This window comes from Haemorhous mexicanus, chromosome 30, assembly GCF_027477595.1.
Source record: "Haemorhous mexicanus isolate bHaeMex1 chromosome 30, bHaeMex1.pri, whole genome shotgun sequence".
Lineage (NCBI taxonomy): Eukaryota > Metazoa > Chordata > Aves > Passeriformes > Fringillidae > Haemorhous > Haemorhous mexicanus.
The window spans coordinates 2,082,055-2,108,782 of NC_082370.1; the positions used below are offsets into that span (position 1 = coordinate 2,082,055).

Below are 26,728 nucleotides of genomic sequence, written 5' to 3' on the forward strand. Positions count from 1 at the left end.
CACAATGGGGACAAAACCCCGGGACAGCAGCTGGGGATGAGCTCATGAATATTCCCAGCCCCAAAGCTGAGCCCAAAGCTGAGCCCAAAGCTGAGCCCAAAGCTGAGCCCTCAGCAATCCCAAAGCCACATCCCAGTCCTGAAGTCCCAAATCCCTGCTCTGACACCTCCAGAAAGGCTTTGGGACCAGCCTTTGGGATCAGGCCTTGAGCTCAGGATTTGGGATCAGGCTGTGAGATCAAACTTTAGGATCAGCCTTTGGACTCAGGCTTGGGCTCAGGTTTTGGGATCAGGCTGTGAGATCAAAATATAGGATCAGCCTTTGGACTCAGGTTTTGAGATCGCCCTTTGGATCAGATCCCTTTGGGATCACCCTTTAGATCAGCCTTTGGGATCAGCCTTTGGGATCACCCTTTGGGACCAGGTTTTGGGATCAGCCTTTGGGATCAGCCTTTGGGATCACCCTTTGGGATCAGGTTTTGGGATCAGCCTTTGGGCTCAGCCTTTGGGATCAGCCTTTGGGATCAGGTTTTGGGATCAGCCTTTGGGCTCAGCCTTTGGGATCAGCCTTTGGGATCAGGTTTTGGGATCAGGTTTTGGGATCAGCCTTTGGGCAGCCCCACAGCCGCTTTCTCCCCCCTTGGAAGGGAAATTCCCGTCCCCGTGGTTTTGGGAAGCAAATCCCATCCTCCAAACCAGGAGAGCTGGGACAGCCCCGTGGGGATGTCCCTTCCCCATCCCCTCCTAGATCTGTTGAAAATCCAGGTGGAAAAACCAAGGCAGAATTTCTTCCCCTGCCAGCCCCAGGTGCCATCGGAGCCCTCCAGCCCCGCGGAGCCTTTGGAGGTTTTGTTTCCTTTTCCAGCCTTTGCCTCACTCCTCCAGTCCTCCCTCGTGGCTCTGTGGGGGAAAAAGTCATTAAATCCACACCTACTTCTGGCTTTTATCACTGATCTGATTATCTCGTAATTCCCTCCCCGAGCAGCAAACGAGCGTGAGCCGAGTTCTATCCAATTTCAAGGGATTTGTAAATAATCTGGGAGGAGGAAAAAAATGGGAAAAATAAAAGGGGGGGGTGTGAAAATCCTGTCTTTGTCATTTCTGCTTTTCCTTTGTACTGAAATTTCAGGGATTTTATTCCACGTAGCCATGCAAATCCACTCAGGGCTGCGTCCAGGGTGATTCCAGGGAGGAGGGAGGGGTGGGAGGGGAGAGGGAGGGACTCGCTGCCCACCTGAGCCAGGCCCTGGAACTTTTCCCTGCCCAAATTCCCTGCAGGAAAGCAAATCACCCGAGGTTCACAGCCAGAGGACAAAAAGTGGATTCTTGTGATTTTTTTTTTTTGGGTTTTTTTTTTTTTGGTGGTTGTGTTTTGCTGGAGGAATTTTTAAACTTAAAACGTGGAATGTTTGCGGGGGGATTTTCACAACAGCTCAGGTTCCACCATGGGGAAATCCAGGTGGATTCAGGGAGGCATTTCAGGACCTGGCCTTCACCCCACGCTCCTCAAGAGCCCAAACCTCCACCGGGATCCTTTCCAGGTCCTCTCCGGGGTTCCCTTGCTCTGGGAAGGTTTCCAGGTGACTCGGCAGGTGAAGCAACACCGCGGCTCCGAGGCGGCTGCGGGGGAGGCGGCGGCACCCGGGGCGAGTTCTGACATGATTGGGGTGGGATGGGATGGGATTGGGACGGGATTGGGATGGGATTGGGATGGGATTGGGATGAGATGGGATTGGGATGGGATTGGGATGGGATTGGGATGGGATTGGGATGGGATTGGGATGGGATCCATGGGATGGGATGGGATGGGATGGGATTGGGATGGGATGGGATGGGATGGGATGGGATGGGATGGGATGGGATGGGATCCATGGGATTGGGATGGGATTGGGATGGGATCCATGGGATGGGATGGGATGGGATGGGATTGGGATGGGATGGGATGGGATGGGATGGGATGGGATGGGATGGGATGGGATGGGATGGGATGGGATGGGATGGGATGGGATGGGATGGGATGGGATGGATGGAGCAGCCGGGCAGGGCGAGTTCCAGCCCAGGAGGAGCCGAGCACACCCTCGGGGACAGCCCGGGGACACCACGGGGCTCTTTCCCCCCAACCCCCCCATGGTGGCAGAGCTGCTGAGCTCCCAGCCCGGAGCTCAGGAGGATTCCAGCTCCCAGCCCGGAGGATTCCTGGGAGCTCCAGCTGCTGGCCCAGCTGGAGCAGATCCTTCCTGAGTGTGGTTTGCTATAGAAACACCGAGCTGGCTGAAAATGAATCATCACCGTTTTCCTGGGCCTTTTCCCTCCTGGAATCCTGCTGAACCCTCTCTGTGCTCTCGTGAATTCGCTTTCTCCTTCCTCTCCTTCTCCTTGTCCTCCTGTTTCTACTTCTATTTCTCCCTCCTCTTCTCTTCTTTCTCATCCTCCTCCCTCTCCTCTTCTTTCTTCTCCTCCTTCTCTTCTTCCTCCTCCTTCTCTCTTCCTCCCCTTCTCCCCTCTCCCTCTCCTCTTCTTTCTTCTCTTCTCTTCCTCCTTCTCCTTCTCTTCCTTCCCCTCCTCCTACTCTTCCTTCACCTCTTCCTCCTTCCCCTCTCTCTTCTCCCTCCCTTCTCCTCCTCTTTCTTTCTCCTCCTCCTCCTCCTCCTTCTTTCTTCTCCTCCTCCTCCTTCTTTCTTCTCCTCCTCCTCCTCCTTCTTTCTTCTCCTCCTCCTTTCTCATTTTCCTCCTTCTCCTCCTCTCTCTTCCTCCCCTTCTCCCCTCTCCCTCTCCTCTTCTTTCTTCTCCTTCTCCTCCTCCTTCTCTTCCTTCCCGTCCTCCTCCTCCTCCTTCATCTCCTCCTCCTTCCCCTCTCTCTTCTCCCTCCCTTCTCCTCCTCCTTCTTTCTTCTCCTCCTCCTCCTCCTTTCTCATTTTCCTCCTTCCCTCTTCCTCCCCTCCTCCCCTCTCCCTCTCCTCTACTCCTTCCTCCCTTCACCTCGCAGCTCCCAGAGTATCGGATTCCAGCCCCTGCTCGCGGGGCTGTGGGAGCCGCTCAGCCCAGCACAGACACCGAGGGAGCTGCCAGGAAACGGCGTCAAGAAAAGGCAGGGGGTGGATCTCGTCTGCTGAGCAGCAGCGCCATAAATCACGTAAATCCCATAAATCCCGTAAATCCCATCCACGCCGGCCCCGCTCTCCCTTCCCGCTCCTGTCAAACCCCGGGAGGGCCGGGCCGGGATTGGGGTCACGCCTCCCGCCCGCTCCTGGGGTGCTGGCCCGGCTCCCACCGGGGAATGGAGCAAATCCCGGGGCTGAGATCCCCGGGCCGTGCCGGAGGAGGGAGATCCATCCGTGGGACACCATCCCCGTCCCACGGGACACCATCCCAACCCCGTGGGGCACAATGATCCCATTCTCATGGGACAGGATGATCCCAATCCCATGGGACACGATGATCCTAATCCCACAGACACCATCCCAATCCCATGGGCACCCAGCAGCCCAGTGTGAGACTGAATGTGGATCCTGGGCTGGAATTGGGATCCTGGGCTGGAATGGGGCATCCTCTGCTGAACGGGAATCCTGTGCTGGAGTGGGGGATCCTGTTCTGGAATGGGATCCTGTTCTGGAACTGGGGATCCTATTCTAGAGTGGGATCCTGTTCTGGCTCGGGCCATCCACCCTCCCCACATACCGGACCGGGCCGCTCCAGGCCCGGGACAAGCCCAGATGTGGCCGGGACAAGCCCAGATGTGGCTCCAGCTGCCCGGGGATTCCTGAGCGCTGCGTCAGCGCCCCGGCCCCGCGCGGGGCAGGCGGAAAACTCCGGGCAGGAAAACTCCGGGCAGGAAAATCCGGGCAGGGAGCGGCTCCCCAGGTGAGGGGGAGGAGGCGAACCCCCCAGGGGCCGGTGGGCAGGGACGGAAGGGACGTGGCAACGTCGCTGCACCTCCAGCCCGGTTCCAGCCTGCCTGCGAGCAACGGGAAGGACGCAGAGCTGGAAAATCGGGAGCAGGACAAACCTCACCTGCGGCCACGCACAACCTGCTCGGGCTCCAGAACTCGGGGCCCACCTGAACGGATTTAGCAGAGACCTTCGGGGTTTCCTTTAGAGCGTCCCTCGCACTCCGGCGAGCCCAGGAGGGGTCAGAAGGGATCAGGTCGCCCCTGGCCCAGCAGTTCCAGCCCCCCGAGCGGGTTGCAGGTGGTCAGAGGCGCGGGGATCGTGTCCCTGCTGCTGCCACCGGGAGCGGCTGTGGCGTGAGCCGGGCGCAGCCCAGGCCGGGATTTTGGAGCTCAAAGTCCTCGCTCCGAATCCGGCAGAACAGGAACTTCAGCCCGGACCTTTCCCGGCCGGGCGGGCTCCCCGGCTCCGTTCCCGCAGCGCTTCCCGAGGCGCCGGACCCAACCCCAGCTCCGGCGAGCCCGGATCCACCCGCGGGCCCCTCTCCCTCCTCGCTCAGCATCCGAGGAGAGAACGCCGCTCCTGCCCCAGCCCGGGCCTGGGGCCGGAGGAGGGGCCGGGGGCGCGGAGGAGGGGCCGGGGGCCGGCGCACAAAGCCGGGGGCTGCGCCGGGGCGGGCCCGGTGCGCGGGCGCGGGGTCCAGGCTCCTCCTCCGCCGCCGCGCCGGGGATGCTGCGGCCGGGCCGGCTCCGGCAGCCCCGCGGAGCCCCGCGCCGCGCCGAGGAGCCAGCGGCCACCCGAGGTGGGCACGGGGGGACACCGGGGGGCCGTGCCCGGGGGGGTCCGGGCAGGGCCACGGAGGGGACGCGCGGGGGAAGCGCTGGCGGCACCGGGGGACGCTGCCCGGGGAGCTGCGGGGACATTGACGGAACCCCGAGGGGACCCGGAGGGGCTGAGATGCGCGGTCGGGGCTCCCCGCAGTGCGATGGCTTTGGGGTGACCCCCCCCCCCCGCCGGGCACTGCGGCCCCGGGGATGTCCCGCATCGGCTCCCTCCCGGTGCGGCACCGCGGGGACGGGGCTCGGGGACAGGGCTCGGGCTCGGTCACAAAGAGCCGGGATCGCCCCGGCAGAGCGGCTGGACTCGCCCCGGTTGCCGGCTCCCATCCCTTTGGTCTCTCGGAGCCGCCCGCGGCTCCCCCGGGGCTCAGCTCTGGCTTTTCGCTTCCCTCTGAAGTCTGGAAAACTTCTTTTCACACGGCAGCGAGAAAATTCTGCCTGTTCAGCACCTCGGTGCGGGCTGCCTCAGGTTACAGAGCCCCGGAGTGCCCGGGAAGGAGGGGAAGGAAGGGAAAGAGCGGATGGATGCCTTTGGTTTGTTGTCATCAGCTCGGAGCCATCCCGGCAAGGGGCTGCCTGCTCCTGCAGGAATTCTTCGCCGCTGGAGCTGCGCGGGCAGCGCCGGCTGCGTGGGAGGGGAGGAAGGAGCGCGGGGGCCGCGCCTGGCGCGGGGACCCCTGCGGGAAATGCCAACCGCACCTGGATGGATGCGGCAGCACCGTCCCGCCGCCCCTGCCAGGGCTCCGGCCTTTCCTGGGGCTGCCCCCGCTCCGGGCCGGGCTCTGCAGCCCGGGGAAGGCGTGGGAGGGAGGTCAGAGCCGCCCCGAGGCCGCGCAGCTCCCGCGGGTGCCAGCGCAGCTCCTGGAAAGCCGGGGATTAATCTCGCCTGGAAAAGCGGCGCTGGAGCGCTGCCACGGCCGGGCTGTCACCGCTCAGCCGGTGACACCGAGTGCTCGGGGACAGATCCGCACGGCCCGGTGCTCCCTGGGGGGACTGAGCGCGGGGACAGGTCCTGGCAGGCGACATTCCCGTCCCTGCTGAGCCACCCGAGCCGTGTTTGCTCGGTGACATCTCCGGAGGGACCTGGGCTCTCCCTCCTGCTTCAGGGGACAGGTCCCCCCCCCCGGTGTGGCAGGACGGTCCCACCCCCACGGGAGGGTCGTGTGGGAGCCCCAGTGCTGGTGCCCCCCTCCCCAGGGATGTGCCCCCATCCCTCGGTCCCGCTGCAGGGGTGGCACAGCTGCATCCCTGCCGTGCATCCCGGGGGAGCTGGGCTTGCTTTCCTGCTGTCCCCTCCTGCCACCACCCCCCCGTGGCACCCCCTTGGCCGGAGGGGTTTCTGTCTGTGTCCTGTGCTCACAGTGGGGTCTGTGACCTTCTCCTCCCCCGTGGGCCTCAGGCAGCCAGGAGGGACCAGCGCCAGCCCCATTTTTGGGAGCAGGCCCGTGGGTTCCCACAGGAGCCCCCATGGCTGCCCAAACCCTCCCCAGAGCTCCTCTTCCACCAGCAGGGGAAAAAAAAATCCTCCACCATCAAGCAGGCGCTGATTTACCTTCCCCGGGAAGCTCTGCCAGGGACTCCTGGCCAGCCCAGCCTCCCGTGCCAGTCCTGGCCGGCGTCACCCTCTGTTCCCTGAGTGTGTCCAGCTCACCTCTGAGTCCCCAGCCAGGCTTTTCCAGTGTCACACTCTGTCCCTTCCCTGTGTCCAGCTCACCCCCGCGCCCCCAGCCAGGTTTTGCCGGGGCTCCGCTCGGGCCATTAATTACCAGGCCCATTAATGAGCGGCACAAAGAGCTGCGAGTGCGAAATGCGTTGGGGGCAATTAATGGCAGCTGCAAAAGCGCACTCAGCCTCACAATCGCGGCTCCGGGGATGCTCCGGGCTCCCGCTGCGGGACTCCCCGGAGCCCCCAGCTGTGCCCGGTGAGCCCCCCTGGCACGGCGGGGCCGCTGGACGGGGCCGGAGCCGCTCCGTCCCTCCCACCCGTTAGTCACCGCTCCTGGCAGGCTGCGCTGCCGAGGGGGGGAGGCGAAGGCAGGCGAGGCTCAGGCAGCAAAATGAGAGCTCCGGAGCAGCCCAGAGCCCCCACCGAGCCCCCCGGCCGCGGGGGCTGCCAGGGCTGCGGTCCCATGCCCAGGTGTGCAGGGCAGGAGGGGCAGCGGGGGATGCTCCGCTGTGGAGGGGCCGGCGATCTGTCCCAGGGATCTGTCCCAGCTCCTCCTGCACCCCTCGCTCTCTCCTCGGCCCCAAATCCCTCTTTTCCCTCTCTCGGCAAGGCTCAGTCTGCGGCAGGCAGGTCCAGTCATGCCCAGGTGAGGCTCAGGTGAGGCTCAGGTGAGGCATCCGCGGCATGCAGAGATGGGCAGCACAGAGCAGCAGGGCCTGGCCGGGGCTGGGGCAGGAATCTGATCCTTGGGACCATCCCAGAAATCCCTGAGAGCCCGAGCCGAGCTCCAGGGGCCCTTCCCGGGACACGGAGTCACCCGGGGCCACCGGCAGAGCTCGGTGCCCGCGCTGCGTGGCCAAGTGTGAATCCGTAGTAGCACTGCAGCTATTCCTGGAGCTGCTGCAAAACCTGCTGCTAAAACTGCTCCTAAAACTGCTCCTGGAGCAGCCCAGCCTGGCTGTGGCTCCGTGGCAGAGCTGTGGGAGCTCCATCCTGCTCAGGGACAGCTCAGCCCCGACAGGAAATTTGGAGGGGATTTTTCCTGTCCCCCCTGAGCTCTGCCTGGCGTGTTTATAAATATCCTCTCTCTTGGGAGGCCCCAAATCCACCCCCTGCCTGATTTATTCGGTGTTCCTCGCCGGCCAGCTGCCCTCGGGGGGTTTTTCCAGGAGCAGCAGAGAAGGAGCAAGGCCAGGAGCAGCAGCCCCGGGCAGGGCTTCCATTCGGGATTAGTTAAAAATAGCAGGGAATGCACAAAGATTCGGCACGTGGGTCACCAGCCAAGGCTTTCCCCGCTGCCTGCCGGGGTTTTGTGCTGCTCCCCTGGCCGGGAGAAGCCCCTGGGAGCAGGAGGGCCCAAGGAATTCCTGGTTTCTTGTGGGAGCCAGGCGTGGCCGTTCCCTGGATTTGGGGAGCCAAATCCTGCACGAGCAGCGCTGGGGTTCCTGCAGCAGCAAATGTGGTGCCCCTGCAGCCTTCCCAGCCAGCCCTTCCTCCTCTTCCTCCTCTTCCTCACAGCCAGGACTTCCCCCCCGGGCTGAAATATTCCTGTTTATCCCCTCAGCAGAGGCAGCTCCTGCCTGAAGGGAGTTTTTATCCTTTCTGGGAGAGCCTCGGCCCCGAGCTCTGCTGTGGGAGGAGGGAGGATCCTCCGAGGCCTGGCAGAGGGAGAGGATGCAGCTGGGAGATCCTGGGGAAGGAAAACCTCCCAAAAATCCCTGCTGCCACCCCAAGGCGTCCCCCTCGAGTCCCCCCAGCTCCCCTGGGTGCCGGGCTGTGGATTTGGCCCCTTGCCCAAGGCAAGGTCAGAGGTTCCAGCTCAGGATCCAGGAACGTTTGGATCTTTTGCTGCTCCTTTTTCTCCTCCCGAGTCTCAGAGCAATCCAGCGGCATCTCCGTGAGCCACTTAGGGAAGAGCTCCTTTAAAGGTTAATTAAATATTCCCTGCAACTTTGATGCACATTTCCCTGTTGGGAGAGCTGCTCTGTTTGGCAGCCAGGCATTAAAGGGGTGGAATTCACCACGGGCCAAGTCTGGAAAGGAGAGGAAGAGGAAAATAGGAAGCAAGAACTGAATTTGCCTTTTTTCCCTCCCCCTTCTGCTGCTGCATTGGAGCTTTGGGATGGGATGTGACACTCTGGGAAGCAGAGAGGAGCTGGGGATGAGGAGACAGCAGCAGCAGATGCTCCTCACAGCCAGGACCGAGCTTGGCTCCTCATCAACGAGAGGAGCTGCCTTTCCTCAGCTCTGAGTGCCAGGCAGGGACAAAAATCCCCAAATTTAGCCCAGCTGGGTGTAGCTGGTGCCACAGACAGGGAACCACAGCAAAGCCCAGCCTGGACCTGGCACCGGGCTTAGCTTGAGGAGGATCTTTAGGCCCTGCCTGGGAGAGGTTTTCCCTCTGGCTGGGGCAGAAATTTGAGGCTTTCAGCTCCTGCCAGGGCTAGGGACTCCCCCTCGTGTTTCTCAGGCAGTGTCCAGCCCTTGGCTGGAGGAAAAAGCCCCAACCCAGCCCAATTCCAGCCCTTGTCCCCCATTCCTGCCTGTCCCCAGGGCACAGGGAGGAGGGGACAGCAGAGGGTGGCCCCGTGCCCCTCATGGTCCCCACCTGAGCCCGAATATGCTTTCTGGCCCCCAGAGAGGCCAGGAGGTGCCCAAAGTGGCCCTGAGAGGGGGTGAAGGAGCAGAGAGGGCACCCAGGGGGGGTGGCCCGGCTGCTGTGGCCACCGGGAGCAGGGGGGCAGTGCCGGGGGGGGCAATGCCAGCGAGGCAATGCCAGCCCTGCTGCTCCTGGCTGCTTTGCAGAGGGGGAGAGACAATAAAAGGCGCGGAGATTGCAAACACAGCCCGGTCTCCATGGCAGCCTGAGCACCGCTGCTAAATTTTGCCTGTACATGGAGAGGATGCTGCTCCCCTCCTGTGCCCGGGGGAGTTGTGCAGCACAAAGAGCCTCGGCCCAGGTATTTCCTGCAGGTTTGGGGTTTGTGGAAGGAGCCCTTGGTGCCACCACCTCGTTTCACCCCGAGGGAAATGGGTTTGCTGCCCCTCATCCCGGTTCTATCCATAATTCAGGGGTGAAGCCACGTGAGCAGCGGCAAGCTGGGAGGAGAAGTATTTCGGGCTCATGCCGAGTGACACCAAGTTCCTGCTATTTTTAGCCGGACAGACAAAGCCCTCCCAGCAGGCAGAGCCCGGGCACGGCGCGGGGGAGGCTGCGGGACCCCCAGCCCCGCCGGGGTCGGTGCTGCCCGGGCAGGAATTCAGGGATCCATCCCCGAAACCTCCCGGGGCAAAGCAGCCCCCGGAGCCGGGAATTTCAGCTCCCCCCGCGGCAGATTGTGCGGGGCAGGCTCGGGAAGAGAAGTGCGAGCAGGGGCCTGGCGGCTCCCGAGTGAAAGCCGGGCTCAGCTGTCACCAACCCCGGCACCACCTGCCAGCCCCAGACGGCTCCCAAAATATCCCAAAATATCCCTAAATATCTCCAATTATCCCGGCCACTGCGGGAGGGCCGGGCAGGAGGGGCCGCTCCTCACCTGCGGGGATGGCACCTCCAGCGAGGTGTCCCCCACAGCATCCCCGGGAGGCCAAATTGCCCCCAAATTTGGCGCCGTGGCTGCTCCCCACGGGAGGGGGGTGAATCCCCCAGGCTGGCCGCGGTGCCACTGTCACCCTTCAGGTGTCCCCAAAGCAAAGCGGGGAGCGGCGTTGCTGCCTTGCCAATTAGCAGGGCTCTAATTGCCGTCTCAGTCGCTCATTAGCGCGAAAAGCCAGATGCTGGGAGGAATTACAGGAGCTGAAAGGATCTTTCTCTCCGCCCCAGGAATATTTAACGGTGTCTCACACGCGTTCCCTTTGTAGCCGAGCATGACTGATGTGCCTCGTGTGGGTGCTCTGTGAATCACCGAGCTCCCAAAGCCCGGCGACAGCAGCGGGGACAGAGCCGGGGAGCTCCGGGTGGCACCGGGAGGCTCTGGCACGTGGTGGAGCCGGGGCTGCCAGCTGGAGGGGGGGCTGGAGTGGATTTAACCCAAAAACGAGGGAGGAAGAATTCGGGTTGTGCTCTCCCAGGCAGGGCTGGGGGCTGTGGCACAAATGTTGGTGTTGGGAGGATGGAAAGGGCAAAAGGTTTGGAGGGCAAAACCAGCAGGATTTGGAGAGCCAAGAGCAGAATTTGGAGGGCAAAAGGGCAGGGTTTGGGGAGCAAAAAGGGCAGGGTTTGGGGAGAAAAAATAGCAGGGTTTGGAGGGCTAAAAGAGCAGTGTTTGGGGAGAAAAAAGAGCAGGGTTTGGGGAGAAAAAATAGCAGGGTTTGGGGAGCAACAAGTGCAAGGTTTGGGGAGTCTGGCCCCAGCTGGGTGCAGGGAGAGCTGGAGGCCAAGCCGAGGTGGGTGGAGCTGGGATCCCCAAGCTCCTGGGATGTTCTCAGGCTGCCCTGAGTCCAGGAGGGACCATCCATCCATCCATCCATCCATCCATCCATCCATCCATCCATCCATCCATCCATCCATCCATCCATCCATCCATCCCTCCATCCCTCCATCCCTCCATCCCTCCCAGCTGGGAGCAGCCCCTGCCCGGGCTCACACGGGGCTGTGTCCAGCTCCTGGAATATCCTGATTTCCTGGGCCCTGCAGCTCTCAAACCACAGCTGTGTGGGGAGAGTTGGGGAGGTTTTGGCCTCCAGGAATCCTCCTCGCTCAGGGCACACCCACAGGGCAGCTCCAGGGCTGGCCTGGCAGCAGCAGAGTCCCAGAGTGACTTTTGGGGACGCCGTGGGAGGGGGTGAAGATGCTCAGTCCCTCATCATCACCATCTGGTGGCATCCCAGTTAATTCCAGGATCACTGAATGTCCTCAGCTGGGAGGGACAAACAGGGATCAGAGCCCCAACAATCCCATCCCTGGAGCTCTGGCAGCCTCGGGGCCGTGCCCCTTTTGGGCCAGAACCTTTTCCAGCCCTTTCCCAGCCCTGTCCTCAGCCCAGCTTTCCCAGGGGCTGTGACCCTGCAGGATCCAGGGGGGTTCTGGCACTGCCTGGGGCCTCTCAGGGTTTGTGTCACCCCTGGGGGGCTGCGGGGCAGAGAGGAGAGGGACAGATCCCCTCCCTAGGCCGGGGATTCGCGGGGCTGAGGCCGCAGAGAGCGAACAGGAGCCGCGGGAAGTCACGGGACGCTGCTGACACCGATTTTCTGCGCGTTGAGCAATCGTCCCCGGGCAGGGCCGGGAGCCTCTCCCGCTGTGCCCGGGGAGGGTGGGGTGGCACCCCCGGAGCTGCTCCTGGCTGTGAATCAGCGGGAAGCGCAGAAACCCCCCCTGCTCTGCCCCAAACGCGGCTCGGAGCCGCCCACGTCCCGCCGGGGATGGTCCCACCCTGCTCGCCCGGCGCGGCCGCTTGTGGGCACATCCCGGGCGGGACCTCGGCCCCTCCTCGGGTGTCCGCGGCTCCCGCAGAGCCCTTCCCAAAGCTGCTGCTGAATTCAGCCATGATTTTTGGCTTTCTAAGTGACCTTGACCTGAGCCACCCTCCCGCAGGGACTGGTGTGATGTAGATTGCTTTTTTTTTTTTTTTACCTTTCCCCCCCTTTTTTTTTCCTTCCCCCCCCCCACCCTTTTTTTTTTTCCCCTTATTTTCTTTTTTTTTTTTTTTTTTTTTGCTATTGAGCAATCGCCCCCCCACCCGCCGGCCTGCAGCGGGGTGCCCAGCTGCCAGGGGACAGTGGCAGAGCCACACTGGCACGGAGCCCACCCAGCCCCTGGCACAGGCTCCCCTTAACGAGCGGCGGCTGCGAATTCTCCCGGTGCTCATTGACAGAACACCAAGTGTGATGGACTCCCGGGCCACTCGAGTGGCTGGAACGTGTCACCGAGGCGGGTTATTCTTCTCGACGAGTGTCCCCCCCCTCGCTAATGGCATGGAGAGCGCTTTGTGCCTGCCCGCGATCAAAACCAGCGCGGTGGATGTCACTGAATGAGCGGGGACAATGGGTGGCAGTGAATGAAATCCTTGTTGTGGGGCCCCGAGGCACAAAGGAGCACCGCGAGGCCGGCGCCTGCCCGGGCAGGGGCTGAATTCAGCCCCAGCAGCGCCGGGAGGGGCTCGGGCACGGGCTGGGGGCTCGGTCGGCTGAGCCCGGGGCTCGCCGAGCGCTGGATGCTGCTGTTTGTTTGGGGAGCAAAAAGAGCAGGGTTTGGAGGGGAAAAAAGAGCAGGGTTTGGGGAGTAAAACCAGCAGGGTTTGGAGAGTAAAACCAGCAGGGTTTGGGGGGTAAAACCAACAGGGTTTGGGGGGTAAAACCAGCAGGGTTTGGGGGGTAAAACCAGCAGGGTTTGGAGAGTAAAACCAACAGGGTTTGGGGGGTAAAACCAGCAGGGTTTGGGGAGTAAAACCAGCAGGGTTTGGGGGGTAAAACCAGCAGGGTTTGGGGAGTAAAACCAGCAGGGTTTGGGGGGTAAAACCAGTAGGGTTTGGGGAGTAAAACCAGCAGGGTTTGGAGGGAAAAAAGCAGAATTTGGAGGGCAAAATGAGCAGCGTTTAGGGAGCAAAAAGGGCAGGGTTTAGAGAGTAAAAAGAGCAGAGCTGGAGAGTTAAAACCAGCAGGGTTTGGGGAGTAAAAAGAGCGGGGTTTGGAGAATAAAACCGGCAGGGTTTGGAGACACAAAAGCAGAATTTGGAGGCCAAAAGAAACAGGGTTTAGGGAGCAAAAAGGGCAGGGTTTGGGGAGCAAAACCAGCAGGGTTTGGAGAGTAAAAACGGCAGGGTTTGGGGAGCAATAAGAGCAGGGTTTGGAGAGCAAAAAGAGCAGGGGTTGGAGAGTAAAAAGAGCTGGGTTTGGAGATTAAAACCGGCAGGGTTTGGGGAGCAATAAGAGCAGGGTTTGGAAGGCTAAAAGAGCAGAGTTTGGGGAGCCTGGCCCCAGCTGGGCCCAGGGAGAGCAGCAGGAGCTGGAGCTGAGCAGGGCAGATGCTCTCACCCAGCCCAGGGCAGCTTTGTCACCTCAGCCCAGGGGGTTCAGCAGCGTTTGGGGGTCCTGGAGGCTCAGTCTGGGTTTGGTGCAGCTCCCAGGCCCAGCTCAGTGCAATTGCTGCACTCCAAGCTCTGCTCTGAGCCATTCCCTTCACTAAAGCCCAATGCAGCTGCTCCAGGTAGCACTTTCCACCATGGAAATTCCCAGTTTTCCCCGCCAGGGCCACATTCCCGGTGTCCCCAAGGCTCAGATGGCCAGGTGGGACAAGGGGGAAGAGGAAGGCTCAGGCTGAGCTCCAAGCCGGGCTCCTGGCAGCTGCTCCGTGCTACCCCAGCATCTCCCAACAAACACCCAAATGTGTGGGAGCATCTGCACGGCGAGGATGAATAATAATCCAGGAGGGAAAAGGCGGGGGCGAGAGCTCGCGGGGAAGAAGGAAGCGCTGGCATTCCAGAGGGGGGGAAGAACAGGATCGGCAGGGAGCGGAGCAGCACCGCGGGGCCGCCAGGAAACCGCGGCTCCTGCCAGGGGAACCTGCTCGGGAAGGCGCAGGGAAAGCGGCTGCTGCTGCAGCGGGGAAGGGGGAAAGCTTCAAAGGCTGAGGGAGATAAGACTGAGGGAGATAAGGCTGAATTCCGGGGGGAAGGAGGCAGGGGAGAGCGGCGCTCCCACGTGCGGGGTAGGCATGACTGCGCTGATGAGATGCCATTCATTTTTTTCCCCCTCTCTCCGCACAAGCCCGAGTGGGTGAATCCACGTGTTTTCCCCCATCCCGGGGTTCAGCCCGCGCTGTTTGTCGGGATCAGCCCCCCCAGGACCCCCACGCTCCCAGGAGCTGCTCTGGGTGATCTCCACCGTGACCGTTCCGGGATTCCCGGATCCAGGGGGAGCTGGAAGCCCCTGGAAGGGTCACAGAGCTGCTCGGGGAGGGGACACGGGGCTCGTGCTGCTGCCACCGCCGTGGTGCCGACAAAAGATCCTTGAGAGGCTCGTTTGCTGCGGGCACAGAGCGACAGGGACACGCTGGAGCCTCCTCTGGCTCTCTGCGCTCGCTAATTGATCGGGGTAATCACCTCCAGGGGCTCTGGGGACAGCCGGGCCGTGCGGTGGCATCGCCGTGACCCCACCCGCAGGTCCAGTCACCCCCCTCGCTTTTAGGTCACAGCTTGGACTCGATCTCCAAGGTCTTTAATTTTAATTCTGTGGTTTTGTGACTTCTGGCCGTGTCACACCCCCAGGCCTCCAGTGCTCTCCAGCTGCGCTCCCCCTTCTCCAGCTGTGCTCCCCCTCTCCAGCTGTGCTCCCCCTCTCCAGCTGCGCTCCCCTTCTCCAGCTGTGCTCCCCTTCTCCAGCTGTGCTCCCCCTCTCCAGCTGTGCTCCCCCTTTCCAGCTGTGCTCCCCCTCTCCAGCTGTGCTCCCCCTCTCCAGCTGCGCTCCCCCTCTCCAGCTGCGCTCCCCCTCTCCAGCTGTGCTCCCCTTCTCCAGCTGCGCTCCCCCTCTCCAGCTGTGCTCCCCTTCTCCAGCTGTGCTCCCCCTCTCCAGCTGCGCTCCCCCTCTCCAGCTGCGCTCCCCTTCTCCAGCTGTGCTCCCCCTTCTCCAGCTGTGCTCCCCCTTCTCCAGCTGCGCTCCCCTTCTCCAGCTGTGCTCCCCCTCTCCAGCTGTGCTCCCCCTCTCCAGCTGTGCTCCCCCTCTCCAGCTGCGCTCCCCCTTCTCCAGCTGTGCTCCCCCTCTCCAGCTGTGCTCCCCCTCTCCAGCTGCGCTCCCCCTCTCCAGCTGCGCTCCCCCTCTCCAGCTGTGCTCCCCTTCTCCAGCTGCGCTCCCCCTCTCCAGCTGTGCTCCCCTTCTCCAGCTGTGCTCCCCCTCTCCAGCTGCGCTCCCCCTCTCCAGCTGCGCTCCCCTTCTCCAGCTGTGCTCCCCTTCTCCAGCTGTGCTCCCCCTCTCCAGCTGCGCTCCCCCTCTCCAGCTGCGCTCCCCCTCTCCAGCTGTGCTCCCCTTCTCCAGCTGCGCTCCCCCTCTCCAGCTGCGCTCCCCTTCTCCAGCTGTGCTCCCCCTCTCCAGCTGTGCTCCCCCTCTCCAGCTGCGCTCCCCTTCTCCAGCTGTGCTCCCCCTTCTCCAGCTGTGCTCCCCCTTCTCCAGCTGCGCTCCCCTTCTCCAGCTGTGCTCCCCCTCTCCAGCTGTGCTCCCCCTCTCCAGCTGTGCTCCCCTTCTCCAGCTGTGCTCCCCCTTCTCCAGCTGCGCTCCCCCTTCTCCAGCTGCGCTCCCCCTCTCCAGCTGCGCTCCCCCTCTCCAGCTGTGCTCCCCTTCTCCAGCTGTGCTCCCCCTCTCCAGCTGTGCTCCCCTTCTCCAGCTGTGCTCCCCCTCTCCAGCTGTGCTCCCCCTCTCCAGCTGCGCTCCCCCTTCTCCAGCTGCGCTCCCCCTCTCCAGCTGCGCTCCCCTTCTCCAGCTGTGCTCCCCTTCTCCAGCTGCGCTCTCCCTCTCCAGCTGTGCTCCCCCTCTCCAGCTGTGCTCCCCCTTTCCAGCTGTGCTCCCCCTCTCCAGCTGTGCTCCCCCTTCTCCAGCTGCGCTCCCCCTCTCCAGCTGTGCTCCCCCTCTCCAGCTGTGCTCCCCCTTCTCCAGCTGCGCTCCCCCTTTCCAGCTGTGCACCCGCAGCTGCCCACGGGACACCTCCGCTTTCACTCCCTGCACTCTCAGCATCATTTACATTTATTTTTTTTCCCTTTCACTCTTCACAAGACGCCCGCTCTGACCCAGCCAAACCCCCTCAAACACCCAGCCCCGATTTATCCGCGCAGTTCTCGGGTGTGAATGTCCACAGTGTCCGCAGTGAGGGGCTTTGGTGGCTCAGCAAACCCCTCAGCATCCCTGCATGTCACCCAGGGAAGGTGCTGAACGAGGAAAGGGGACAGCTCTGACCCCTCTTGGGGCTCCTGTGCCCTCCTAGCTCTGCTGCCTCCTCTTTTTGCCATCGCTGCCCGTGAATTCCAACTCCCCCACGCCTTTCAAAAATGTTCGTTTTTAAAAGGGAAGGAGAAGAAAAACGTGCCCAACCCTCTCGGGCGTGCGTGGGAGGGCTGGGGATGTTGGAAACGCCTCCTGCCAAGAGGCTGGAAAGTCCCAGCGCTGCCTCCCCGCTTCTCCCATCTCCCACAGGCACCCAAAAATCCGCGGGGCCTCAGCCCGAGGGGGCAGCGAGCGGCTCCGACCTCTTCAGGGGCTCAAACCCCCCCAGCCCCGCCGTGCGTGCGTGTAAACCCCCCCGGGGGGAAACAAATGTACAGGGACGGGCTGTGGGTGCGAGGAAAAGAAATGTCACAGCCCGGGGCTGAGCTGAGCGCTGAGCGCTGCCCGGGGACAGCACAGGTGGCACCTGTGTCATTGTCACAGCGCCTTCCACCCCCGGCAGGCACCGGCACGGGCTGTGCGGGGACAACCGTGGGGACAATTGTGGGGACAATTGTGGCGTCCCCCGCAGCCATCCCTCCCCTCCTGCTCTTCCCAGAGCTTGTGCCGTATCTGCAGAGTCCCGGCAGCCGCTCCGGCCTTTCTCGCTTCTCTTAATCTCCCAAAAAAGGATTTGGGGATTAGGCGGGCGGTCTGTCTGTCCTCCCTCTGCCCTTCAGCCAAGCCGGTCCTCGGGCACGGGGAGAGGAGAGGAAATAAAGGGGGGGATGAGCGCGGGTGGGGCTGGGAGCAGCCGGAGCCAGGAGTGGGAAAAGGGGAGTGGGGAAAGAGAGGAGTGGGAAATTAGGAATGGGAAAAGAGGGGTGGGAAAAGAGGAATGGGAAAAGAGGGATGGGAAAAGAGAAATGGGAAAAGGGGAGTGGGAAAAGAGAAATGGGAAAAGAGGGGTGGGAAAAGAGAAATGGGAAAAGGGGAGTGGGAAAAGAGAAATGAGAAAAGGGGAGTGGGAAAAGAGAGGTGGGAAAAGAGGAGTGGGAAAACAGAAATGGGAAAAGGGGAGTGGGAAAAGAGAGGTGGGAGGAAAAGAGAGGAGGGGGGAAAGAGGAGGAGTGGGAAAAGAGAAGAAAAGGGAAAGAGGAGGAGTGGGAAATTAGGAATGGGAAAAGAGGGGTGGGAAATTAGGAATGGGAAAAGAGGGGTGGGAGGAAAAGAGAGGGGGGAAGAGGAAGAGTGGGAAAAGAAGGGTGGGAAAAGAGAGGAAGAGGAGAAGAGAAGGGGGGGGAAGAGGGGTGGGAAAAGAGAAATGGGAAAGGAGGAATGGGAAAGAAGTGGGGAAAGAGGAATGGGAAAAGAGGAGTGGGAAAACAGAGGTGGGAAAAGAGAAATGGGAAAAGAGGGGTGGGAAAAGAGAGGAGGGGGGGAAAGAGGGGTGGGAAAAGAGAAGAGTGGGAAAAGAGGAATGGGAAAACAGCGGTCTGACTCTGGGATTGAGGATATGCCAGTGAGGGGGCCCTGGCACAGCCTTGCTACACCCCCTCCACCACCCAACCCTCTCCCACCCCCAGTTTAACCCCCAGGTCCTGCTTGGAGCACCAGAACTCGGCCCGGGGAGCTCTGGAGAGGACTGGAGCACCCCGTGGGAGCTCTGAGCTGCTCAAACACAGCACGGAGCAGAAACCTTCCCTACCTCTCCTCCTCCAGTGCAAACAGCACCCAGCTCATTTTATTTACGCGCCCTCCCCCTCCTCCCCGCTAATTACCGAGCTGGATCTGCGTCCCCACTAGAGCCGAGTGTCGCGCAGGCCACCAGGAGCTGCGGCTTTATTTTATTTATGTTTTTCGGAGCCGAGAGCTCCGCGTGCCTCTGATGGCAGCGCTCAGCGCTCCCAGGGCCTCTCGAGGGCCGCACGGCAATTAACGCTAATTAAGGCTCGCGGAGCCCTTTTCAGGCAGGTTAAGAGGAGCGCTGGGAAGTGGAGAGGGATGCGGGAGAGGCTGTGGAGCCGGGACCTGGCCAGGAACGGGCAGGAGATGCAGGAGCCTGTTGGGATTACATCTAAAAATGGCCACAAATCCCTTTTCCTCCTCTGGGCGTTTTTAGAGAACTTTCCCGGCTTTATTCAGGATGGATAAAAATCCACTTCAATTAATTAAATATTCCATAAAAGCCATTTAAATTAATAATAAATCAAAGTCATTTCAAGCCATTTCCTGGCTTTATCCAGGATGCTCCCAAGCACAGCCAGAGCCTGGCCAGTGCCCGGCCACCCTCTGAGAAAGAACCTTTTCCTGATGTCCAGCTGGACATGTGGGAATTGTTGGTTCTGCTTTCCAAGGCTGTTTATTTTCTCTTTATTCCATTCTCTCTCTGCCCTGCTGAGCTCTGCCCAGCAGGTCGGGTTGGGGCACAGCCCCTGCCCTTGGGCTGCTGTTGGCTTTTTATACCAAGAACTACCTGTGCTTTATTTACAATAATTTCCCAATCCCTGTCACCTGTGTTAGACAGTCTGTCTGTGCTCTAAACCAATCCAGAAGTGTCACCATCACAGCAGGAGATGGAGGAGAAGGAGAAGGAGGACAGGACACACCCAGATTCCTCCATCTTGCTCATGATACTAAATCCCCCAAATTCTACATTTTCACCCTGTGACAAATTCACTGTCATTCTGCTCAAACTCTTGTGGCTTGTAACTCCTCACACAAAGTTGGGAATTGTTTCCATGGCTAAAATCCAAGGCACAGGTGGTTTTGACTCCGTGCCAAGGCCTCTGAGCCCCCTGCCAGGGTCTGGAGTCCTCCAGGGCAGCCAGAGCAATGTCCTGGGTCTCGACCCCTTTTACAATATAATAACCGAACTAACAGTACGTGCTTCACAATCTATCAGCTATTTTACACTTTTTAACCGATTTTTAACACTCAGCCCCCTAAGCGGGGAGCTCTGCCACCCTCGGGTGGCCTCTCCTGGCTCACGCACTGTCCCCGTGTCCCCAGGCTCGGCGCTCCCGGCCTCACCGCGGGCTCTGCTATGATCTGGCGGCGCCGGGAGCAGCATGGGCAGCGTCAGCAGCCTCATCTCCGGCCACAGCTTCCACAGCAAGCACTGCCGCGCCTCCCAGTACAAGCTCCGCAAGTCCTCGCACCTGAAAAAGCTCAACCGCTACTCGGACGGGCTGCTCCGCTTCGGCTTCTCGCAGGACTCCGGCCACAAGTCCGGCTCCAAGAGCAGCAAGAATGAGGATTTCTTTTACATCAAGGTCAGCCAGAAGGCGCACGGCTCGCAGCGGCCGGACTACACCGCGCTGGGCAGCGGGGAGCTGGGCGTGCCCGCCGGGACCAGCGGGCTGGACTTCGGGACGCCCACGCCGCAGAAGCTGATGCCCTTCCCCAGCCAGCTGGAAGTGGTGAGTGGGGAAAAGCGGCCCTGGGAGCCGGGGAGATGTCCCACTGTCCCCAAAGCGTCTGCAGGTGCCACCACGGGGTTGCGTTGGTTGTGGTGGCTGAGGAAGCTCAGGGAGAGCAGGGGCAGCTGCGGGCACTCTGCCACCGCAGCTTTCGGGAGTTTGGATCGGCAGCACGGCCCGAAGGATTCGCATCCTTTAATTTCCAAACCCAGCAGTTTTAGCCAGCAGCTTCCCCTTGAGCAGCCCCGAGCTCTGGGGGGACTGTCCCACCGCGGGGGTGCCGTCCCGGGGGGCAGAAGGGGCGGGAGGACACACGCGGGGCTCGCTCGGTGCTGACGGCTCCGCTCCCCCCGGCAGGGCGGGGAGAAGCCGCTGCCTCGTCCCACGGCCTTCAAGCCGGTGCTGCCGCGCTCCGGGGCCATCCTGCACTCGTCCCCCGAGAGCGGGGGGCCCCTGGCCCAGCAGCTGCACCCCCCGGAGAAGGCCAAGGAGCAGGAGCTGCGGCCGCTGCCGTGCTCGGGGGGCCTGTCCGACTCCGGCCGCAACTCCATGTCCAGCCTGCCCACGCACAGCACCAGCAGCAGCTACCAGCTGGAGCCCCTGGTCACCCCCATGGGGCCCATCAGCCGCTTCGGGGGCTCTGCCCACAACATCCTGCAGTGTGCCATCATCCAGGACAGCAACATGATGAGCCTCAAGGCCATGTCCTTCTCCGACGGAGGCAACAAGATCCTGAACCCCGGCAAGGCCCCCCAGCACCGCGCCGCCGCCGAGAAGAGCGCCTGCGTGCGCTCGCCCATCGCCACGGATGAATCCACCATCCAGGAGCTGGAGCAGAAGCTGCTGGAGAGGGAGGGGGAGCTGCAGGAGCTGCAGTCGAGCTTCGAGGAGAAGGAAATCACCTCCTGCCAGGCCTACGAGGAGAAGCAGCGGCGCTGCAAGGAGGAGCTGGAGGGGCTGAAGCAGAAATGCAACAGCAAGCTCAAGCAAACCTCGCAGAAAACGCAGCGGACGCAGCAGGTGCTGCACCTGCAGGTGTTCCAGCTGCAGCAGGAGAAGCAGCAGCTGCGGGAGGAGCTGGAGAAACTCATGAAGGAGCAGAACCTGCTGGAGACCAAGCTGAGGTCCTACGAGAAGGAGAAGACCAGCTTTGCCCCGGCGCTGGAGGAGACGCAGTGGGAGGTGAGAGGCAAAGGGGGATCAAGGAGCGAGGGGGACGTGGAGGGGGAGAGCTCCAAACCCCCCAGCCCTTCCCAGCCCACCCCAGATGGATGTGAGATCCCAGCAGAGCCCCAGGCTGTCCCCAGGGCAGTGGGACTGAGGCTCTCCCTGCCCCCCTGAACCCTTCCCAAGGGAACAAGCACAGCACAAACCCCTCAGGCATTGAAATAACTCGGCAAACCCAGCTCGGGCTTTCCTGCCCCACGGGAGCTGTGAAACTGCCTTGCCACAAGGAAACAGGAACTCCTTGGGCTTGCCATGGCCGTGTGTTAGGGAGCAGTAAAACCTTCCACTCTCTGCTTAAGCTGAATTTACTCACTCCTTGGTAATGCTGAGCAGACACCGTTAATCTGCTGGAAATTCCAACAATTGGGAAGAGGTATATCAAGTATAAATTAATATATAATATTAATATTTACAATTAATACCACATTAAATAAATGCAATATTATTGAATGTAGTATTAATTATAAATAATAATTGTAATTAAATTATGATTCTAAAAAATAACGGTAAAAAAATTAAATTTGGGGTCTCCAGGTGCTGCACCCCAGCTGTGCCCGGCTCACACGGGGTACCCTGTTCCTCTAAGTTCTTCTAAATCTTCTGATCTTTACATTTTTGTAACAAACCTTCTCACACACGTTTCTGTAAATAATTATTGTTTTACATTCTCTTCTAGAGGAAGAGAAATTTAATAGACTGTTGGTTTGTCCAGTGTCATTGGAGAGGTGGCACTGTCACCCTCCAATCCACTGTCACTTTTGAGAGCCTATAAATGTTAGAGTCAGAAATTAAACTGCCCTTCTTTCTACCTTGGAGGTTCCAGCATGTGTGAGTGGTTTTATTTCGTGTCCCAGAGCAGCACACAGGGGGTTCCCTGCCCTTTCCCTGTGGTCCAGCCCTAACTCAGGTGTTCCCCCCCCAGGTGTGCCAGAAATCCGGGGAGATCTCGCTGCTGAAGCAGCAGCTGAAGGAGTCGCAGACCGAGCTCACCACCAAGACCACGGAGATCCTGAGCCTGAAGGCGCAGCTGAAGGAGGTGAGGCTGAAGATGGAGGGGCTGGAGATGAAGAGCCAGGAGCTGGAGGTGTCGCTGCGCACCAAGGCCATGGAGCTGGAGGTGTGCGAGAACGAGCTGCAGCGCAAGAAGAACGAGTCGGAGCTGCTGCGGGAGAAGGTGAACCTGCTGGAGCAGGAGATCCTGGAGCTGCGCTCCGAGCTGGCCGCGCTGCGGGAGCAGCTCAGCGAGGCCCGCCAGGGGCCCCGGCCGGGCGGGGACGATGCCCAGGCCCTGCAGGGGCAGCTGGAGAGGCTGCGGGCGGAGCTCAAGGCGGAACGCGACAACAACGAGCAGATGAGCTGCAGCTTCCAGCACGAGCGGCAGACGTGGAAGGAGGAGAAGGAGAAGGTGATCCACTACCAGAAGCAGCTGCAGCAGAGCTACCTGCACATGTACAAGAGGAACCAGAGCCTGGAGAAGATGCTGCAGCAGCTGGCGGCGGGCGAGGACGGCAAGGAGCCCATCGAGCTGGAGATCCCCGGCGCCGATGTCCCCTACGAGGACATCATCGCCACCGAGATCTGAGCCGCCGGGGGAGCTGTCCCCTCCCTCCCGAGCCGCTCGGCCCCCCGTGCAGCCGAGGTGAGCCGTGTTCCCCCTTCCCTCCGCCGCCCGTCGTGTTCCAGAGGTGACCAAGCCACTCGTGCCAATGGTGACGTGCCCGCAGCTCCCCCGGCACTGCCCCCTCTGCCCCCGGGCAGGGATCAGGACTCCAGGGAATTCTCTGCCATCTGTGCCCAGCGCCCAGGGGATGCTCTGCTCCAGGCTTGGGGAACCCGGCCCAGCCCTGCTCCGGGGATGGCACAGCTCTGGGAATGGCACAGCTCTGGGGATGGCACAGCTCTGGGAATGGCACAGCTCCGGGGATGGCACAGCACTGTCCTGCCTGCTGATGGTGGCAGGACTCATCCCCAGTGTGTGCCCAGCTCTGGGGATGGCCCAGCACCGTCCTGCCTGCTGATGGTGGCAGGAATCAGCCCCAGCTCCCTGGAGGAAGCTCCCACTCCTCCTCACCCTCCTTCGGCACCGTGGGAGCACAGAGCCACCTCCTGCCACTGCCACATCCACCCCTGCCAGCCCATGAGGGCCTCAGGAAGGTCCCCACCTGCTCACACCCCCCCAGTACGGCCCAACTCGCCGAAATCATGCTGAGATCCCCCTGAGATCCCCCTGAACTCCCCATTCAGTCCGAGCACAGCCCCCCTGCACTGCACCCACAGCACCCACCGCCCTCCCTCTGCTGGCATTCCCAGCTCCCACGGCCAAGGACTCCATCCCTTCTCCCGGCTGCCAGACAGCAGCTGGATCTGAGGATTCACAGGAATGTCCCAGCCACGGTCTGACCAGGGATTGGGGTTTGTGTTCACCCCAGAGCCCCCTGCACTCGCTGGGGCTGTCCCTCCCGGGAGCCCCGGCTGCCTTATCTCCTCCCATGCCGCGATCCCGTGGGATCCGGCCAAGGGGGGCTGGTTAAACACCCCAAACCAACCACTTCCACCTTAATTTCTACCCCAGCTCTTAAAAGTTCCTCCTGCCACCAGTGAGTGGCTCCACAGATAACGAGGTGGCCCTGCTGGTGACCCTCGTGTCCCCCTGACTGGGGAGGGAACCAGCAGGACCCAGTTGGTGGGGTGGGGGCCCCAGGGGACCCCTCTGTGCCAGTGCAATGATATTTTTGCTGCAATTATTTACCCACTGCCCCATTCCAGGGCTCTTGGGGGGGGGTTCTTGCACAATCCCAACGCCGCCAATTCGGCCACGGGCTCCGAGCTGTGCAAAATTCCACATCCCTCATGCCACTGCAGCCTGGAAAAGTGACACACAGGAACCAGTCTGTGCCTTCTGTGCCCAGGCCTAAGCACCCCAAACCACTGCCCCAGCTCTCCTGGCTGGGCCTGGCACTGCCCAGCTGGGTCTGGCACTGTCCAGCCGGTCCTGGCACTGCTCAGCCTTTCTTGGCACTGCCTGGCCAGTCCTGGCACTGCCCAGCTGGGTCTGGTACTGCCCATCCAGTCTCGTACTGCCCAGCCATTTCTGGCACTGACCAGCTCTTCCTGGCACTGCCCAGCCTGGCCTGGCACTGCCCAACTCTTCCTGGCACTGCCCAGCCAGTCCTGGCACTGCCTAGTTGGGCCTGGCATTGTCCAGCTGAGCCTAGTACTGTCCAGCCATACCTGGCACTGCCCAGACAGTTCTGGCACTGCCCAGCTGGGTCTGGCACTGCCCAGCTAGGCCTGCCACTGCCCAGCCACTCCTGGCACTGCCCAGCCACTCTTGGCACTGCCTGGCCAGTCCTGGCACTGTCCAGCTGGGTCTGGCACTGCCCAGCCATACCTGGCATTGTCCAGCTGAGCCTAGTACTGCCCAGCCATACCTGGCACTGCCCAGCCGGGTCTGGCACTGCCCAGCCACTCTTGGCACTGCCTGGCCAGTCCTGGCACTGCCCAGCCGGGTCTGGCACTGCCCAGCCACTCTTGGCACTGCCTGGCCAGTCCTGGCACTGTCCAGCTGGGTCTGGCACTGCCCAGCCAGTCCTGGCACTGCCCAGCTGAGCCTAGTACTGCCCAGCCATACCTGGCACTGCCCAGCCGGGTCTGGCACTGCCCAGCCAGTCCTGGCACTGCCCAGCCCATGCTGGCACCGGCACAAGCGATGCCCACCCCCGGCCCGCTGGACAAGCCAACCTCAGGCTCCTGCGGGTGCCCCCTGGGGCCAGCCCAGCCCTGCCCAGCCCAGCCCTGCCCTGCCCAGCCCTGCCCATCCCCATGCCCAGCCCTGCCCAGCCCCTGCCCAGCCCCTGCCCAGCCGAAGGATGTTTGGAAAGCTGAAGGATCAGGGGCAGCGAGGCCGGGAGGAATTTTGTGCCTCCCCCCGATACCGGCGCAGCCCCGCCCGGGAGCCGCGGGGAGCAGAGCCCGTCCCGACCTCGCCCCATGGCGGCAATTCCCCCTCCTGCTCCCGCCGGCCGCGGTGGCACCGTCCCTGCCCCTGTCCCCAGGCGTGTCCCCTCGGCCCCGTGTCCCCCCAGCTCTGTGATGTGATCTCCAGAGGCCTCGCCGTGCTGCCTTTGCACAACCGCGCTGTGTGTGCCCGTCGCATTCCAGGTGTGTCGCTCCAGGTCCCGGCCTGGACAGAGAGTTATTTTTCTGCAGGTTTTTTTTTTTTTTGGTTGGTTTTGTTGATTTTTTTGGATGTTCTTTCTGGTGACTGATGTAAACTACTGGTTAATTTTATGGTTTTATTTATAAATAAATTTTTTAAAACTTCCCCAGCCTCTCTCTGCAGGTGCTCGTTGGTGGTGTGGGGATTCTCCATGCCCGAGCCACCAGAAGAGGACACAGGGAAGGGACAGGTTGAATATTAGGAAGAAATTTTTCACCCAAAGAATAACAAAGCACTGGAATTCTCCCCCCAGGGAGGTGCAGAATCACCATCTCTGGGTGTGTTTAAAAAAGACTGGACATGGCACTGGGTGCTGTGGGCTGGGTGAGGTGTTGGGGCACAGGTTGGACTTGATCTCAGAGGTCACTTCCAACCTCATCATTCTGGGATTCTGGGATTCTGTGAATTTATCACAGCAAACCAGAGTCCCCTCTGGGGATGTCCCTGCACCTGGCCCTGCTTTTTCCAGCCCGGAGTTATCTCTGCTCTGCAGCTGGGATAACCCGAGCATGGAGAAGCAGGGATTGGGCTCGGGCAGATCAGGGAGGGTGGGATAATCCTCCCAGACCCTGCAGGGGGGCCTGGATTTCACGCCCAGCATCCCTGAGCAGGCAGGTCCCGACCCTGAGGAGATCCAGGGAAAACAGTTCCCGAGGGAGAGGTGGAGCGTGGCTGCTGGAACAAACCCAAGGTCGGATTTTGACTATTTCAGCTGTTTTGCTCCAAACCAAATCAACTCCACGAAAAAAAACAGCGTGGGGGGAGGCCAATGGGGAGGTTGGGGAGCAGCAAATGGGGAAAACTCTCCAATTTCAGCAATTTCCAATTTCAGGAAACGCTGCTCATTCTGGCTGCACCCACGGGGCAGGGGGTGGATCTGGGCACCCCAAAAAGGCACCTGGCACCTGCTGCTGCTTTCCAGGGAAATTTGGCTGTGCTCCCGCTGCCCCAGGTGTGAGGGAAATTGATTTTTAGACTTTATTTATTTTTAGTTTATTTTGGAACGGCTGGGGAGGGAAGGGACAGGAAATCCCCGTGAGGGCTCTGTGCCCTGAGGATCCCTCCTGTCACAGCCACCCCAACCCGGCTGGGGGTGCAGCCCAGCCCTTCCCAGCCCTCCCTTGCCAGGAATGCAGCCAAGAGAGCAGCAAGGAGAGCTCTGAGCTCCCAGTTCTGCCCGGGGATGTCCCTGTCCCTCCGAGGTCACAGCCCAGTGCAGCAGCAGCGGGAGGAGCAGCGAGGGCAGGGCCAGGAGGGACAGCAGCACCCTGAGGGCACAAACACCCCCCAGGGGAGCCAAAACCTCATCCCTGGAGACCCAAAATCCCAGCCCTGAAGGTCCTGGACTGCTTCTCCTCAAAGGCAGGAGACAGTCCTGCCCCTTTTCCAGCAAACGCCTCCTGAAGCTGCAGCTGGGCTGTGCCAGCCTGGCACAAACCTGGCAGGGGAGAGCACCAGGGTGTGAGCTGCTCCTGTCCTGGGAGAGCCCAGGATGTGAACTGGTCCTGTCCTGGGAGAGCCCCAGGACAGCAGGGACCCTGCTCCTGCAGGAGAGAGCAGGAAGGAGCAGCAAGGCCGGATAATCCCAGGGGAAAATCATTGAGAGCTCCTTCGGGGACAGGCTC

General features: G+C 61.3%; 1 protein-coding gene across 1 annotated transcript; it reads left to right on the forward strand.

Moving 5' to 3' along the window:
• The first annotated feature begins 4,611 nt into the window (after positions 1 to 4,611).
• On the forward strand, positions 4,612 to 25,208 carry LZTS1 (leucine zipper tumor suppressor 1). Its single transcript, XM_059870583.1, has 4 exons — positions 4,612 to 4,689; positions 19,248 to 19,657; positions 20,015 to 20,839; positions 21,807 to 25,208. Exons 2-4 carry the CDS (start codon positions 19,307 to 19,309, stop codon positions 22,464 to 22,466), a joined length of 1,836 nt encoding a protein of 611 aa, XP_059726566.1. The 5' UTR covers positions 4,612 to 4,689; positions 19,248 to 19,306; the 3' UTR covers positions 22,467 to 25,208.
• The last annotated feature ends 1,520 nt before the right edge of the window (positions 25,209 to 26,728 follow it).

What these genes read in the sequence shown, in the direction of transcription:
- LZTS1 (XM_059870583.1), top strand. Translation starts at nt 19,307, where the DNA reads ATGGGCAGCGTCAGCAGCCTCATCTCCGGCCACAGCTTCCACAGCAAG. An exon ending in TCCCCAGCCAGCTGGAAGTG is followed by an intron (nt 19,658 to 20,014) that starts GTGAGTGGGGAA and finishes TCCCCCCGGCAG; the next exon opens with GGCGGGGAGAAGCCGCTGCC. An exon ending in TGGAGGAGACGCAGTGGGAG is followed by an intron (nt 20,840 to 21,806) that starts GTGAGAGGCAAA and finishes TTCCCCCCCCAG; the next exon opens with GTGTGCCAGAAATCCGGGGA.